General features: G+C 39.3%; 1 protein-coding gene across 4 annotated transcripts in view; it reads right to left on the bottom strand.

Annotated features, from left to right (window-relative positions):
* The window catches only part of si:ch211-266o15.1 (zinc finger MYM-type protein 4), a 32,240-nt gene that overhangs the window by 4,387 nt on the left and 9,940 nt on the right, over nt 1-17,913 (bottom strand). For 2 of the 4 annotated variants that reach the window (XM_026999863.3, XM_081721505.1), the window contains exons 11-27: nt 17,739-17,854; nt 15,890-16,276; nt 15,581-15,731; nt 15,253-15,425; nt 14,877-15,021; nt 14,494-14,607; nt 14,347-14,390; nt 14,127-14,271; nt 13,766-13,896; nt 13,529-13,646; nt 13,293-13,457; nt 12,282-12,349; nt 2,509-2,638; nt 1,886-2,037; nt 939-1,053; nt 556-804; nt 316-436 (exon numbers count right to left, since the gene is read on the bottom strand). In XM_026999863.3, the coding sequence (XP_026855664.2) occupies nt 316-436; nt 556-804; nt 939-1,053; nt 1,886-2,037; nt 2,509-2,638; nt 12,282-12,349; nt 13,293-13,457; nt 13,529-13,646; nt 13,766-13,896; nt 14,127-14,271; nt 14,347-14,390; nt 14,494-14,607; nt 14,877-15,021; nt 15,253-15,425; nt 15,581-15,731; nt 15,890-16,276; nt 17,739-17,854 (2,524 nt within the window). Of the gene's footprint in view, nt 1-315; nt 437-555; nt 805-938; nt 1,054-1,885; nt 2,038-2,508; nt 4,530-4,704; nt 9,654-12,281; nt 12,350-13,292; nt 13,458-13,528; nt 13,647-13,765; nt 13,897-14,126; nt 14,272-14,346; nt 14,391-14,493; nt 14,608-14,876; nt 15,022-15,252; nt 15,426-15,580; nt 15,732-15,889; nt 16,277-17,738; nt 17,855-17,913 lie in introns of those variants that run through there. The other 2 variants (XR_014125552.1, XR_004776773.2) reach the window with 2 other exon arrangements.

Here is a 17,913-nt window from a genome sequence, read left to right on the forward strand (position 1 = left end):
TACTTTTACTTGTTGTATTTCATACATATTGCAATTGATGTGATGTGAACACTTGATGTGGCATTCTTAAATTGTTCAGAATTATTCAAACCACCTCACCTAGAAGGCCAGAATTCAAACCACCTCACCTAGAAGGCCAAAGATGAGTCAAAATGCTCATAGCACACAAAATTGAGATTTGTTTCAGGGTTCATTGCACATTACAGCCTTTGGCATTAACAGTATTTGTAAAGGCAAGTATCATCATAATGATTAACAGAAGATAAAATGTACAGCTCTACACCAAAGCGAATAAACAGTTATGCAGGTCCTCACCATTTAGAGAGGTAGAACTCATACAGTCTAACAGGACAGTGCAAGTGATTCTCAGTATTCTCAGGCATCTCCCAATAATCTTCATTCTCCTCTTGTTCTCTCTTGCGTTTACCTAATACAACTGGAATTGCAAAGATACAAAAAAAAAAAAAGTTAACATTCAGTTAATCAGAAAATTCAAAAGAACAGCCTCTGACAAAGCCAACTGATCCATTTTCCTGACTTTAGCCCCGTATGCACCTTTTTTCTGGCCGACTTCATCCTTTCCAGTGAATCTGAACCTAAGGTAAGAAAAGCTGCCATTCTCTGTGGTCCTGGAGCAGCGGGTGATGTTGGAGAAGGACAGGCGTTGATGCTGGCCCACAGTTTTTAGGCTGAGCAGTTTGACCCCAAAGAAAAGCAGCGTGTTGAGCAGGACAAAAGGTGATAAAGCTCCTAGTTGCTTACACTCCCACAGAAAGCTTTCCTCAACACGAGACTGCAAGAAACCTGCATGCAAACACATGGGCCTTCATGTCAGATACACGCCGTAGCCGTTTGAATTATCACCATTATGCACACCTCCATGTTTATGAGGATATATCAAAAAGCACATACTAGGTATTTTAAAAAGAATGTATTACCACATGGTGGCAAGGTACGCTCCCAGTTCTGTATCAGCTTGGTGATGTCTGTGATGAACTGGCTGTACAGCGGATCCATGAAGATATTCTCAAGCCGTCCATTTTCAAGGAGGTGCTATATGTTATGAGAAAACCAGACCATGATGCCACGAACAACAAAGTGCAAACAGGAAATAAAATGACATGGAAACAAATTATCAGTTTCTCAGTTTATTTAATCTGACATGTGTTTGTTGTTCACTATTTATTAATTCCCACAAAGGACAATATGTACATAGAAAAGGAACAGCTATAATCAGGAGAGCTGGAAACACATTTGTAAGCATATTTGCCCAGCTCACACAAATATGATTTAACAAGGAGTGAACAACAATCAAACATGCTGTAAAAAGTGACATATCCCTGCTAGTTAGCCAAAACTGGATGAGCAATACAAATGCAACAGTGACATGTGAGAGAAAAACAGGCTCACAGTGGGAAAATATGCTAATGGTCTCACAGCCACTGGAGAGTGGACTATTGTGTGCTATGCAACTCGACTACAATTCTCTGAACAAAGCTCTACAACCTCCAACCTTATAAAATGTTAAAGTACTTTAATGATAATTCTCACCGGTGCAAATTAACTGCCATTCATTACTGAATATTCAGTACTTGTCTCCTGCACCAAGACTAACCAAGATATTTTCAGCCTTCAGGAAAGATAGCCACACTTTTGCCAGCTTAACATCAGACTCATGCATGTATGTTTTGCAAATGTCAGAATTCTAAAACACCCACTAGAAGGTAGGTATAGTGAAGGAAGCTTTCTGCTCATGCCATCACCATCAGAGGGTTATAGTCACTGTTTTATAACCATTGGTCCACTGTAAACTTGGTTAACACATGGTGATGGGATGTCTTGTGTTAGTAATGTAAACAAAGGAAAAGAATTTTGAAAACCAAACCTGCTGGATGCCCAAGCACAGATAGTACACGCTGTCAGGTGCATAAGCCTGGCCATTTGGCCTGCGAACTTCACAGATGAAATGACACAGACCGTCGATAAGCTCTACAGAGCTACACTGCAACACGTCCTCCTTCACTGTCAGAGGGCTTGCTGACAAGGACGCAGAGATGGATGTGACATTAAGGCACAGCTTAAGTTAACTCATGTTGGACTGGGAATAAGATAATACATTTTTCTGACATTCCCCTCAAAGGCATTAAATTACAAAGACGAAAAAAAAAAGATAAAAAGGTACCACTCTGACATTCTCTGCTTAACTTGCATAAACAATTTTTTAAAACCATTACAAATGCAAACCATACATATCAGTTATATATTATTTCTAGGCAATGTAACTGTTGGTGAACTGCAATTTATAAAATCAATTTCATAAAACCTCAAAGAGTATTCCATGCAATCATTTTCTTCACACTCTAGAAAGAAAAAAAGACTTTGCCCCAAGACTGTTGCTCAGCAACAGTGCTGTTAGAGAAAGCATCAGCAACACAACATACCGGCAACCACACATGACAAAACCATTACAAATGTTTGTTGATTCACAAACACACTGGTCATGCTTACCATCGGCCTGCTGGACTCTCCACTGCACCCAGGACTCCCAGGCTTTCACTCCATATATTTGATGGAGTTTGGAACTGGGTGGACTAGACCCCACACTGCTCACCAGATCTGTTACCAAACGCCTCCGTCCCTGTAAGACAGACACAGTCATGAATTTTGACACAAACATTGCAAACCACTTGACAATGTGACTTGTGATTTCAATATGTATAAAAGAGATTCATACTGCATAGACCTTTAGCATTTTGGTAAAAGTAAAACATGCATTGCTTAAATCCCCCTGCCATGCCTGTTTTTCTTTCCAGGTATTTAATTTTTTTTTACAGAATCTTAAAAACAAACAAACAAAAAAACAACAAAAAAAAAAAACCCCACCAGCTTCCTTAGCAATAATGATGGCATTAAGCCAAACTATAGAATTTAATAACTATAGAATATCTAAAGTAAAATGTATTATGGAGTGGAAAATGACAATAAAAGTATGAATGTTATAGTATACAGTGTGAAATCAACAACAGCACTCCTCCTATAAGGAAGCCATTTTGATTCATTTTAATCATGGAAAATGCAGAAAAAACCCTCATCTAAAGAGCTCGATTAAGTCTGGGCAAATACAATCTCTCCCAAATTCTACTCATAAGATGTATACTATAAAAGTGAAGAACACACAACTCTGTCCTTATTTTATTGAATCAAAATCTGAACACAGAAAAGGTAATAACAGACACACTACTGGGTAATACAGACTAATTTCAAATATTGAAAATGTTCAGTCCTCAAGCAACATGTTATGGAAACGTGTTAAATGCAGTAAAGTGAGTAACATTTGTGCACAGGCAGGTGAACGAACAAACTGTTAGACAAATGTGAGTGTTAGTGAACAGAGATGGAGAACGGAGGTTAACAGTACAGGGCTTCGGGACTTGGACCCTTCGGTTCAATAACGAACTCTTTATGACAAATATTTCACTTGAATCTTTCATTTCAGTTCATAAATATAGAACTGTATCAGTCTAGGCTTATCTAATCACAAATATAGCACAATACTATGCCCTCCTCCATTCTCAGTAGAGACTAAAGTGCTTAAAGTTCCTTTAATTTTTTTTTTTTTTAAATGTAATTGAGGAAAAATAAAAGCAAAAAGAAATTAATACGGTACAATTACTCATCCAAATGATGCATTTAACAACATTAATAAATAATTATAGTATTACTATATTACTTTTTTAAGAACTCAAACATGCTTAATTGCTCTTAGTGCAAGAGAGAGATGGGGGCCTGTCTAACCAAGCAATATACAACAGAACAGGAAGGCCACAAGAAGCATTCAGTAAAGCTGCAGACTGTTTGAGATGCAGTGGCCAGCCCTGTTTGGAAAATGTGTGCCCTCACCTTCCTAGGTACTCTTAAGCAACTAAGGGAGTTTTCTATTCCATTCAGAATTGGCAACGGTATAGACTTGGAAGTAAATAAAAAGAATGTAAAACTTAAAAAAATAAACCTTCTATTGGTACTAAAATTCCTCTCCTAGTTCACCTAAAGAGAATAAGTATGTGTGTGTGTATATATAAAAACTCTGAACACCCCCCCCCCCTTCCCATCAATTATGCCTGTCAACACAAACATTCTGCAAAATCAACATGCAGGCTTCCATTCACACCCAATATGGTTGTCTTCTTTTATTACAGCTGCTATCTTTTACAAGCCCATCTACAGCTGCATCCGTAGCAAAGGCTTCAGCACAATCTTCTCCATCACTTTCATAATGATCCTTTCCCATCTGCCTGGATGTTGCTCTCCTTTTGTTTGATTGTATAATATTATGGATGTAATTTTTTGATATCCTTCCATGTCCTTGATTTAAGAGCATCTGGCTCCTTCTTTATGCAGTCCAGACAGTCCCTTTTGCCTGGGACCTTCCTGAGGGTTATATACTTCCCCATCTGCTTCCTCACTGCATTTTGTTCCTCTTCCCCCCGTTTTTTTTCTTTTTTCTCTTGATCTGGCAACCCGCCCAGGACCTAATGCAAAGACCATAATGCAAAAGACCATTAAATGCAATGTTATATTTGTAAATATTAAATTAGTATACAAAGTAAAGATATATAGGCTTTTTCCCATATTGACACCGAGTTGTAGATGTCAAAGTTGAAAGGGGTTCTGTGATACATGTGTGAAAAATAAACAAGGAAATACCTGCATCAGTTACTTCTCCATTGTCATCTGCATGGCTGCCAGGACTTTCAACAGCAGTTGTTAATTCACCTGCATTACAATTTTCTGTACATGGGATTGTTCCTTTTTCCATTGTATGTAGTAGGCTGCAGATGTTTGCCAACTGCAAAGATTTTTCATTCAGCCCTTGGTAATCATAGCTGACATCACCCACAAGTTTAGCTATGTTTTTCTTTTCACCATCATTAAGGCTCAGAATTTGGTAAAGAATAGCAACATGCTTATGTGTATATCCAGATGTTAGACTTTCTGGACTTTCAGCACTACAGTTTTGGGCAAAACGTCTTAGGCAGTCAGCGGCTTATGTGAGTAGAAGCCCCCATTCGAGCAAAAATGTAAGGGTTGTCCACAGGAACATCTACTTCCTTGCGGTATTTGATAAGGACATCCAAAGATGATGCCATCCTTTCCATGAGTAAAGCAATAACTGCACTTCCATCTCCACAAGAGATTTCTATTCGGATTAACTCGTCCCCAAGACTCCGTTCTAATTTTGTTAGGGTATCAAACCTACTTCCATTAAATGGTTCTTTTGCTCTGTCAATGTAATTTTCGAGCAGCATTTTATCAGCCACCCCCTTTCGTCCTCTATTAAATAAAGTAATTCCAGCAAGAAGACTTTCACGCAGCCTCTTCCATGCATCAGGATTTGGCTTCTACATTAGCTCACTTTTAGCTTTATCTTCAGCAACTCTAAGAAAATTCTGTAGTTTGATGACATCTTCCACAAGGCATATAACATCCATTGTGTTCTGTTTAGAAGGTTTTGCTAAGGTGCACGTATGTGAGGACACGAAGTTTATCCAGTTTGTTTCAAGCAAATCAATTAACTTTCTGGCTTGATCTGCAGCTTCTTCTCCCATATCATTTTCTGCCAAAGCGATTTCAGTAGCCCGCTTCAGGGAGTACCCCAACTTCAAGGCTATAAATGGAGTTTTGAATTTGTCAGAACATTGATCAAAACCACCAATCACCTTTGCAGACTCCAAAGCCAAATTAAACTTGGATTCAGAGCATACTTGATGCAGATACTCAACATCCTGATCCAACTGCTTCACTGCTAGCATATATCTCCCAAGTTCTCATCTTTTGTGAAATGTAATTGTGCTGTGCCTTTTGTTGGCCAACTTTTTCATAAAGTCTATTGCCAAATTTGCAGATCAAGGAATCATTTCTCAAGTGTTTTGAGATATCATCATCTCGCATTCGGCAGACAATATCTTGGCAGCCTTCAGACAGGGAGTTGTGCAATGCAAATGTAGTTAACCGAAACCTTCTTCTTCATTTTGCATGTTCGCCGATGCTGCTATAAGACACGTTGAGCATAAAAACCCAGGCAATAAGGGCAAGGTTCATAGTCATTTAATGAATTATTGTTTTTTGGACGTTTCAGCAGGATGATCTCTCCATTTCCATTTTGAATAACTTCAATATTATGCTCATAATTGCCTCTGTTACAGAGTTGCTTAAGTAAAAGTTTTCTTGTTTGGGAACCCTTTAGAAAGCTGAGGGCATGTGCTACATCCTTTTCTTTTGTACGTTTTCTCTCCAAGTGCCTTGCTATTTTTCTTATGAGTCTTTTACAATAAAGACAGGACTGTTTCTTGCCATATATTCTCCGAACACCAAAGGTTTTACACCTTTTTACCACTTTTGACTTTATGGAAGAGATCTTAGACTTTGAAGAAGAGGTCTTACATCTAGTCTTGGCTCTCAGGCAAGCCAATGTGCTAAACTTTGAATTAATTCTAATGTTCTTGTATTGACTGGCTGATGGTCTTTCAGTATTACTACTGCTAGACTTTTCATTTTTAGCTGGGTGAAACTCAGTTAGGAGGCTCCCACTCAGCTCACATTCCTTGTTGTTCATATTTTGACCATTTAAATCAGGACTAGAACAGAGCAATAACTGTGATATGATGTTTTGGCTGTGTTCTGGATTTGACTGAAGGCTAAATGTCAAATCTGGTGGCAAACTAGGTTTTTCACTGTACTGTAAAGTGGTTCCTACTTCAGGCAAAACAGCAGATTCTATGTTGTCAGTTTTGGTCTCCTGATGTGTAGTGGATGCCGCAGAAGGGCTTCCCAAGCACCTCTTCAAGTCATTGCTTTCAGGGATGTCCAGATCAGAGTTTCTAACACAGGAAATCCAATTCGTCTCAAGGAGTTCAATAAATTCTTTAGCTTGAGCTGCAGTCTCTGAATCATGCCCCATGAAACTCTCACCAAAATAAATTTCCACTGTTTGTCTTTGTCTTAATAGCCCATTTTCAAAGCCAGAGATGCTGTTTCAACCTTTTTAGAAGATTTGTCAAAACCACTAATCTTCTTGGCACTGTTTATGGCCAAATCAAACCTGGATGGAGTGCATATTTGATACAGATGCTGAACACACTGGTCAATTTCCTTTACGGCAAGCATAAATCGCCGCAATTCCCTCAGCTTTTGTGCAATATACGCATGATGCTTTTTACCATGTCCGTGTTTTACCACAAGGGTATCACCATACTTGCAAATCAGAGTGTCTTCCCTTATATGATCCAAAACACTGTCTTGATTCATTCCATGGATAATTTCTTCACAAGCCCCAGAACGAAAGCCCTGTAAAGGAAGCATCTTAGTTGATGCAGACTGAATTCTTCTACGGCAACCAGTACTGTTGTCCTTTCTCATTTTGCAGGCTCTTTCATGCTTCCAAAGATCATGTCGAACATAAAAAGCCAGGCAATGTGGACAAGGCAAGTACTCACTCACAGAATAATCCACAGTTGGTCATTTAGAAGTGACTACTTCTCCACTACTATTTTGAAGAACTTCAATATTATGTAGGTAATTTCCTTTTTTACAGAGCTGGTCAAGTAAAAGGCACCGCCTTAGAGCCTTTTCGAAAACTGAGGGCATGGACAACATCTGTTTCATTTGCATGTTTGTGCACCAAATGCCGTGCCATTTTGGTGTTGGATTTCTTGCAGTAGACACAGAACTGTCTTTTGTTCCATTTCTGACCACCAACAGTTTTATTACATGTAATCTCACACAGCTGCTGTGGTACCATCAAACTTAAAGATGTACTACGGATTAGACTGAAATTTTGACTAGATTGTGGACTGGACCCTGTACTTGACCCAAATGTCTCTTTGATCTCTCTTGTGGAATCCATCTCAGACTGTGAACTGTTGTGGCACAATGATGAGGTAAATGTTGAGTTAATATTCACATCAGCAGTCAAGTTCTGTGCAACTGGCCTGTCCAAATTGTCATCACGGTCATCACTGCTACAATCAGACTGCTCATCATTCAGTGGGACATAATCAGATCCACTTGAGACATCTGAGTGCAGTGCATATTCAAGGTTATCAATGTTATCACTATTTAGGCTGGCTCTAGAAACTCTTGATGAAGTAGACCTTAAACTGTACTTTGAACTTGACATTAAACCAGGTTGTGGGCTGGATCTGCAAATCAGACTGGGTTGATGACAATATTCATTAGTAGGTTTAGGGCTGGACTCACAGCTGAATTCAAGGAAAGGATTAGGCCTGGACTTCATACTGGATTTGAGACAGGATTCAAGAGTAGGTAATGAAGTGGATTCAGGACTTGATCTCATTTCTCCCTGAAGGCAGGAATCAAGAGGACTAGAACCTTTGTCAGGATTAGGTGGTGAGAGGAGCCTGAGATTAGATTTCAAAGTAGATGGAAGGCAAGATTTGAAACTTGTCTGACTAATCTGTGGGCTGGGTTCAGGACCGGTACTAAGGCTTGTCTGATAGCAAAATTTGGGACTGGGACAAGGGTTGGTTTCAGGCCTGGATCCCTCACTGGCCTGAACGCAGGATTCAAAATCAGAGTGAGTGATGGGTTCAGGACTCGAGCTGAAATTGGACTGATGGCATGAATTAGGACTAGATGAGGGTCTGAGATCTGGGTGCCTCACACCGGGTGGGAAGCAAAATTCAGTACTTCGTTGACTAGGCTGGGGGCTGGGTTCAGGATTCATTCTGAGCCTGGATTGGCAACAATATTTAGGACTAGGACAAGGACAAGGACTGATTTCAAGACTGTATTTCTCTGTGCCCTGACAGCAGGACCGGCTTGAATCAAGACTAGGTAAGAACAATTCTGTACTAGGCTGAGTAGATTCAGGATTATGTTGTGGTCCGGATTCAGGTCTTGATGTTGGATTTGGCCGTCCTACTGGGCTTAATGTCTCAAGGGATAGAGAACTCTTTTCAGAAGTGGGTTTAAAAGAGGATTTAAGATTGAGTGCAGCACTTGGGGTCCAGTTCTTGCATAGTCTCCAGAGTGATCTTTGTCTTGCATAAGCTTTCATGTTTTAGTAAGGCATGTCAAAGATAGAAAGCCAGGCAATACTGAAAATACTCCATAGAAGAAATGTCCTTCTTTGTTCGTTTTTTAGTAACAATTTTTCCATTTCCATTACGGAGCACTTCAATGTTATGCTGATAATTGCCTTTCTTGCAAAGTTGTTCAAATAAGAGATGTCTCTTTTTGGATCCTTTTGGGAAATTGAGGGCAAGTGCCACATCTGTTTCAGTTGCATGCTTCTGCTGCAAATGCCTTGCTATTTTGGTACTGGGCTTTTTACAGAAAACACAAAAGATCCGTTTAGTGTTTAATGTGCGATAGTGGACTGTTTTTCTGAATGGTTTCAAATTTGACACTAACTGAGAAGATAATGTAAGATGCCATCCAGATTTAGAAGTTGGCTGCGATTCGATCTGCTCATCATCAGTTGGAAAAGTTTCCAATTTACTTGAAATATTTTTCTCCAGATTATTTTCCTGCTGACAAGTTTTCACATTCAACTGTTCCAAATCATTGTCTGATATAGATTGTGCACAATCCTCTGTGTCCAGTTCTTCAACCTGGTCTTCAGCAGCATCTACCTGATCAAAAAGAAAACTATCTTTAAGTATTTACTCTGAATAACCTACACAAAACGGAGTATACATTTTCCATAGCCACCCCCGCCCCACCCCCCAAAAAATGCACTGTTAGAGCTCAACAGTTTTGTTTAAAACTGTTTAAAAAGGAAAAAAAAAAAAAAAAAAGTGTAAATTCCATATCAAACTAAACTTATGATACTCCTCTGCAAATCCTTTAGCAAACTATTTTTTAAAAGAAAAACAAAATATATACTAGTTTTAGCATCTATGAATTGAGAATGATAGTGTGTTGAGAACCCTCAAAATGCCAGTTAGGCATGTACAAAAATGGGCACATCAAACATTGTGGAAGATCTGCCAATAAAGGAAGCATGCAGAAATTAGGAATTTCTATGAAGCCTCCATAAGAATTAGGGCTCATTAGAACCAATTAGTTCCAATACACTTATAGCTTTTACTAGTTAATGCCCCTCCCCCAGCAACAACTTTAGCAAAGTAGTTTAAGCGTTTAAAACCAGTTGCGAACAAGGGCAAGAAAATCTATTACAATGAAGCAAGATACCACTGTAAGAGATATGTATGGGACTATTTATTATTCAATAAATGAAAGAGCAAAATGTGGTGTTTCCAAATAATTATGTGGAAAGTTCTAACTGAGCATATAAAATGACAACGCCTACAATATCAAAATTTAAAAAATAAATTTAGACCCCAAACCTTTGAAAGATTCAGACCCTTTAATGCTGCCTAGAGGGAGCTTTAACTGTCAGAATACCATCCAAGAGTATAAGTACAATAAAGGTGAAGACAATGAAGGTTTACCATAGAGTTTCGCAATATATAGTTCAATCACTGCAGATGAGCGTTCTCTAGGTTTACGATGAATTCACTGTTTACATGATTCAACAATAAATTTTGGTAAAAATAATATAGACCAGTCTTTAAGATCAAGGAATCAATACTATGTTTTAATATGAAAGCACAGCTCACTTGTAATATGCAACAATACAGTATTTTTCTCCATATCAAGCAGGTCTACATTAGTATATTTATTTGCACATAATGGAATTTACTGTTTATGTTCAATAAAATTCAGCAAGAAAAGCAATATTAAAACAAAAAACTAGGATGCAGTAATAAGGCAATTATGAATAAAATCAAATCACAAACACTACAGACAGACAATTAGAAAGTTTGAAAACATATGTCCATCTTACCTTTGGTTGATAATGGGTCCTTGCAATAATGAACTTGTGCAGGGTATCGCCGTCAGCACTATGGTTTGAGTAGTCTTAATATTATTCTTAGCCATTTAGTGTTTTAGAATTTTTTAATTTAATATAATAATTACGTGAAACAAATGAAGGTGGACCATGTTCATACCATTGTTCGCAACTTTCACTGCCTAAAACAGCACAGAAAACTGCGCCCGGCCCCCAATACGTAGGTTAAGACAATTAATTGCAAAATGGATCTTAACGGAGAAGTCCAACTGACAAACAAATTTAGCTCCATCTATCAAACCTTGATTTTTCTTTTTTTTTAAATAAATAAATAAAATTTACCCTGTACTATATAATTCTTTTAGAATTATAAAACGCTAGATTTTATTTGCCCATTTTTTCATGCTTCAAATGCACATACAAATATTAAGTGGAAAATACTGTTAAATGCAGTTCGCAGCATTATTAAATAAGTACTGCAAACAGAATTTTGCAAAGGAGTTTAAACAATGTGGATTTTGTTTCAGATTTAAGTCCATTTGAAACAGAAGCACACTGCCATATTCAGTACAATTCAAATTCATATTATATACAGCTTTACAAGATCCAGTCCTAGTATTTCCATCCCAGAGAGACACTTTTCCATTAAAAGTACAAAATGGTCAAGTGTTGTTTTTCTCTATGAGGGAATCTCACCAGGAACTGAGATAAAAGTAAAGCTTGATTCATAATAGCATAATGGTGTACTGCTCAACCTTAAAAAGATTCCTTGAAGCTAATGTTTAGACATTATCTTAGGTTTGCTGGCAAACCTAATCTTCTGGAACTAAAACAAGCCACCACGATTTGTGCATGGGTTGTGTAGCTGATGTCACTCCTACACCTCTTGGTAAATTATAATGCTTAAAGCAGACATGAGAACAATTAGTAGGCAGTTGGTGCATCAAATGGAGCTTATTTTCATGAGAATCTGCAATTATCTGCAAATTATGTTTGTGAATTTCATGAAATCCTGTGATAATGTGAAAATGGAATCAGTTTAACAAAATATAGATGATCACAATATATTCTATTATGAATAAAACAAAACACATTAAAATCTCACCACCTTTGCCCTAAATCTATACACACATTCCTTCACCATCTTCAGAAAAGTCTAAATTTTAAGATGAAAATGGGAAACCTACAATTTGGAGCTGACATCCAAAAATATTCACATTCAGACTTCTTTCCCCATCTATGTTCGGAAATACGGATACACACCCACATCTTGACAGTCCAAACAGTGACGACAGCTGGGGGTGTATCTGAGTCACAGTCTGCCTTTTAAATTTCTCGTGCTTTAACACAGAAAAAATCTTATATTGTAGGACCCCTGAAGAAACTGTATTCTCTGTACACATACCCTCTTTCCTCTCCTGCGCCGTTTTGCTGCTGGTTTCCGCTCCTTTGCTGCTCCGTGGTCATTTGACACTGTCAAATTAAAATTGTGGCTTGTAAATAGCTCAATTATCGCATTGACAGTATAACACACACACACACACACACACACACAGACACACTATATATAAAGTAAAAACTGGCATGACCGACACAGAACAGTAGGCACTACAATGAAACAGTGAATAACTTGGCACTTGCCATTTCTTATAATCTTTTAATAAAAGCCATTAAAAACCATTAAACCATTAAAAAGATCTTAAGTTTCAGCTTAGAACATTTATACTAATAACTGCCATTTGCAATATTTAAGCATTTATGGGCCAGTTTCCCAAATCCAAATCAAAAGGGCCCATATACTACATTTTTCTTTCATTTAATATTTTTCCTTGATGTCCACTTTCTAACCTTTTTATCTCTTAGAATTAAAACAGGCTTTTCTGTTACTGTGACTTTAAAACTAATAGAAGATAATATGTGCTTTGTTGTGATTGGCTGCTCTATATTGTGCCTCATTCAAAAAGCACCCAGAGCTAAAACATACTTGAGAACTTGAATGTAAAAGTGTAGGACTGCTTTAGGCTAAATAGGCAGTGATATGTAAATGAGCTTGTTTTTGTCTCATCAAAACAAAAAACAAAAAAAAACACCACACAGTGATTTCAAAATGGGCTGGTTTTTTTTTAAACAGAAGCAAATAGAAGCATTGTCATGCCAATAAAGCACCACTGAACTTATTATGAAGGGTTACCCTGCAAAATTATTTACATATTATTAAATTACAAAATGAATTTTTTAATAAAGCAAGGGAAGTTCAGTTTTCCATGACAGGGCCCTTTAAGCCTAAATACAAATAAAAAAATTTCCTACGATGATTCACCATTGATACTGCAATTTAGGTTTAATCCATGTTAAGGAAAATGGCATTATGGGTATGTGTGTTTGCTAACTGATCTCTAGAGAAAGCTCTACTTACCAAGAGGGAAGTCCTTTTCTAAGTCTAGCATTCTAGAAGCACCTTCCACAACAGATGAAGGGACTAATGCCTTGAGGCTGTGTGTAGTATCCTCAGTGTCTGCCCAACTAAAGGGTGTAGACCTGGCCTCTGACTCCAGGTCCCCACTATAGGTACTTCCCTGGTCTGAACACACAAAAATGATCAATTATTTAAAACAAACTAACTGCTACATCTTAAAATGTGCGTTCACATACCTCCATTGGACATAGGCCTGCTTTTTCCTTTGTCCATGTCTTCGTCTTCCACTGAGCTCTGAGAAGGCACGCTGCCTTTGGTGTCCTCAGAGGCAGACACCACCACCGGCACTGGTAGCTGGTGCATGGGAGTAGCACATGGCAACAGGTCACTGCACTAGGCTGCAAAAAGTGACTGCGCTGCTGCTGAAAGTTGAGAGCATGTGAATGCAAACGAGTGCAGCTGGGATGACCTACAGGCAAAGGGAGTCCCAAGGGTACAGGCGTGTACTGAGTGTACAGGTGCATGGGAAGAGGAATGTACACAGGCACTGGAACAGGCAGGGGCACTGGAACCAGTCTCACTTTCTCCCCGTTCTCATCTATCACTGTTGATACAGGGAATGAGAATTTGCCAAGCATTCCTCCCTGCACATATATAAATAAAGGGTGTTTGCAGGATAAATGCAGCATGCAGAATACATGTAACGCAGCAATTCACAAGTTTTTCATGAGCACAGTTAGGTTTGCTATAGCAAAGACTAAATTATTCAGTGCAGGATGTTGGTGAAGAGAACTGATTCTGAGGAGCATTAGTTTAAGTAAAACATATCTTAACCTGTCTCAGACAACAGCTTCGTAGGCTCAAGGTCACACTGGACGGCCCGCTCTTCTATGATGGGCTTGCACATGAGAGCTTTGTTCTTCAGCATGCGCCGAGGACAAGCACCAGCATGTGCGGCCGCCTCTGTCTGGGTGCTGGCCTGGGGGCAGCAACCAAACCATGTCAGTGATTCTGAAGTTGTCCTTAGGGGAGATATTCTGCTGTTTATACTCACGTCGCCGATGATCTTTGAGCTGCAGTTAGAAGTAGGAAGTGCTCCTGTGAATAGCGCAATTACAGGTTAAATGTCAACCAATCTTTCCCACTCTGTGGTACATAATATTTAACAGTAGCTATTCATATTTGTGGGAACTAAGATTACCTGTGAGAGCAGTGTTACCAGCCAGCGCGGAGGCCAGGGACACAACACCACCTATGACTGGCATATCTTTAGAAACAGAGAAAGGGGCTTGGGCTTCAGCGGCTGATGTTATACCTGCAGTGATGAGATGAAAAGACAAGGAAATGAAGAACTGGGTGAGTGATCAGTGGTAAATTAATACAAATCACTGCAGTCGTTTCCCTCACCTCACGTTTTTATTCTGTGATTTTAACAGGAGACAGACTACCGCCTTATGACAATGAGGACTTAATAAATCATTTGCAGGGGGATCGGAGGCTGATGGCTGATATAATTGTTGCAGGGAGATATGGGGGTTTGGGAGCACATGCGAAACATCTATTTTGTTCCTTTGAAAACAGTACCGTTGCTGTTTGGTTGATCTGGGCTGATGCACTTAGAACAAAAGTGCAACACACAGTGCAGGCTGCAGAAGTGGCAGATCTTTTCGTCCCACTTGAGGCTCTCCTTCAGTGCCCCCTGAGTCTTACATCCGTGGCACTTTGCCATCTGGGGACAGAAAGAGAGGGACGTCTGATGTCAAAGCCGGCAAAGTCCAGCATTACACGACCATGACATCAGCATGACACCAATAAAATGAGGTGCTTCTCTCGGAATTTACATATGGCATGCTTAAAATATTCCAACAGCAGGTAACAGAGCTGTTGGATGTTTTTGCTGCCATTTTTATGGTTTCCATTAGCACCCATAAATGAGGAAATCGGTATGCTTGGCTCTGACCTCGTAGAAGAGCACAGTGTAGAGAGACATGCACTCCTCTGTGCAGAATTCCTCCAGCTTGCCCCCAAAGTGGTTCTGGATGGTGCTGTGGGTCATGTTGCAGCAGTAAGCACAAATCCTACACTGACCCCCATGCCGTTTGGCCAGGTCATGCTTGAAGAGCAGTTTACAGCCTATTACAAGGAGAGAGTGGACAGCAAGACAACTTAGAAAGTGCTGAGAAAGTGCAGTTAGAATACCAAGGCTGACTTAAGGCAGCTTTGAAATCCTGAAGCGTATGAAAGACAGCACAACGGCGCTGTGCAGTAAGCTCTGAGAATAAACTCGCCTTCACAGCAAAAGGGCCGCGGCTGATGCTCGTACACGGTGAGGTCCTTCACCACCTTCTCCTGTTTGCAGTACTCACACACTGCTTTCACGTCTTTTTCCCTCTTGTAAGTGTCACAGCACATACGGGAGCAGAAAAGCCCTGTGTGATGCTGACAGGTGCACAAATGGGGGAAAAAAAGACCACTTGAAATACATATTGGGCATGCAGCAAAACACTAGTGTGTTAGTAATGCTCATTTATTGCTTTTAATCTATTGCTTATAATGATATTAAAAAAACACACGCATATGTTATTAGTAAGTCCTACCTTAAACTGTAAAACTTCGGGTTTGGAGCTGAACTGAACCTGGCACTGTTTGCAGGTCAGTTTAATGGTGCCATATGCCAAGGGGGGACCATTTGGCTGCGTCTTCTGGTTGTCCTGTGGGTTCTCCAGGCCAGACGCAGGCCCATATGGTGGGAGGGGGGGTTGTTTTAATGTAGGCACAAAAGTTGGATGAGGATTCTGGCTTGGGGTGGAGGTATAGGACATAGAAGGGTTATGCAGTTGGGTAGATGTGTGAAGGGGAGCAGGGGGGCGGGAGGTGATGTTTGGGTATGGGGGGCCACGTGAGTTCATGGTTGGGGCAGAAGAAGGAGCAGCTGTGGATCCTCCGTTCATATGGGTAGGGGGTGCAGGACGGTTGAGCCTCTCCTGGAGACACGCAAATTAACATATATACAGATATATACAGCAAGCCTATCCACAGACAAAAACTAGAGATGGCACGATACCAGTTTTTCTGGTCCCATCCAATACTGATATCTTGCAACAATGTCCGATATAAATACTGGGCAGATGTTTTGTTTTGGGTTTTTTTATTCTAAAACACTGTGAAGCTGTTCAGTTGTTTGGAGGAATTGTTTTGTGTGTTATATATGCTATTTTTACCATGCATGCATATAACAAATATAAAATTATAAAAAACAAAATAACTTTTGTTTACAAGATAAAGCAATTTCCTTCATTGCCTTAGTTAGTGTCTCTCTTTGTGAGATGATATTTATTTCACTGGTCATCACCTTCTTGGTTCTCAGCTTTCTGTCTGTCACACTCACTCCTGAAATGTACTATAGTTCATCTACATTTTTTTCCCTCATCACTGAATGCAAATGTAATTCCACATCAACTTAATAATAACAACCTTATAATAGTTCTTTTTGTAAATTTCAGTGGTAAATTGCTGTTGTACCTGCCACAAATCAAACACACCAGGCACTAAGTGAGCAGACAGAGAGGCTACCTATACTATGAGTCACACTTCACATGACCTTCTCAAACAAATTTAATCTAATACTGTTTACAAGACGGTTATTCTTTCTAGAGAGAAAAAAAAAAAGCTTTGGACAGAGTTAGCTTATTCTCCAGCTTCACGTTTCAAGTCCAACATAAAACTCAGCAAGTTAACAGCAAACAGCATTTCCTCTCCATTGTGTCATGTGGTGTGAACATAAAGCCACAACTTCACTTCATGAACTTAGATAAAGAGAATCCTATACTTTTAAATGCTCTCTGATAACTGTTCCAGCATTTTTTGCTGATATCTACCCAATTCCGGAATATGGTATCAGATCGGTACCATCTCTACTGAGTTTGTCAGTGGAAGGACAGCAATTACTGCTCTGCATTCAGAGTATTCTGTAGTCACACCACTCCTACTCTGCATTGGATTTTCTGCATCCACTCACCATTGTCTTTATGAAGATTGTTTTCTTTTCATTGACAAAATTAAACTAATTTCTAATTCACTTTTAACAATCAGATCTTAAAAGGCCCATAATGATCTTTGCTTAACTAAGCAAAGTGTATAATTGGCCTGTAGAGAGCATTATGCTCATGGGATGGAATGGTAATGCAGTTATCTTAGAGTGAGAGAAAACACCAATACTAGCCCTTCTTAAGAAGCTGCTCCTCACTGCAGACAAATACACACCACTCAACACCCACGATGACAACTAATTTGTATAATTCTTAGAAGTCTGACACTGTACATGCAAAACAACCAAAATACCCAATAACAAAAGCTGAAAAGGTGTGAATGCAAGTAACAGATACAGAAATGCCACAACCTTAATAGAATGACATCTACATCAAATACTGGTTGCATGCGTCATACCTGAAACCTGCCAACACACTCGTATGAGCAGAAATTCCGGATGGATCCGTCAGGCATAGCAAGATGATACTGAGGGACAGCTAACTTCTGGCAGTTTGTGCATGGAAATGAAGCACCTGGGTCAAAATCACAATAATGAATGACTATCAAATGACTTCATCCACATTACCCTATT

Source organism: Electrophorus electricus, chromosome 10, assembly GCF_041902795.1.
Source record: "Electrophorus electricus isolate QZ-2024a chromosome 10, ASM4190279v1, whole genome shotgun sequence".
NCBI lineage: Eukaryota > Metazoa > Chordata > Actinopteri > Gymnotiformes > Gymnotidae > Electrophorus > Electrophorus electricus.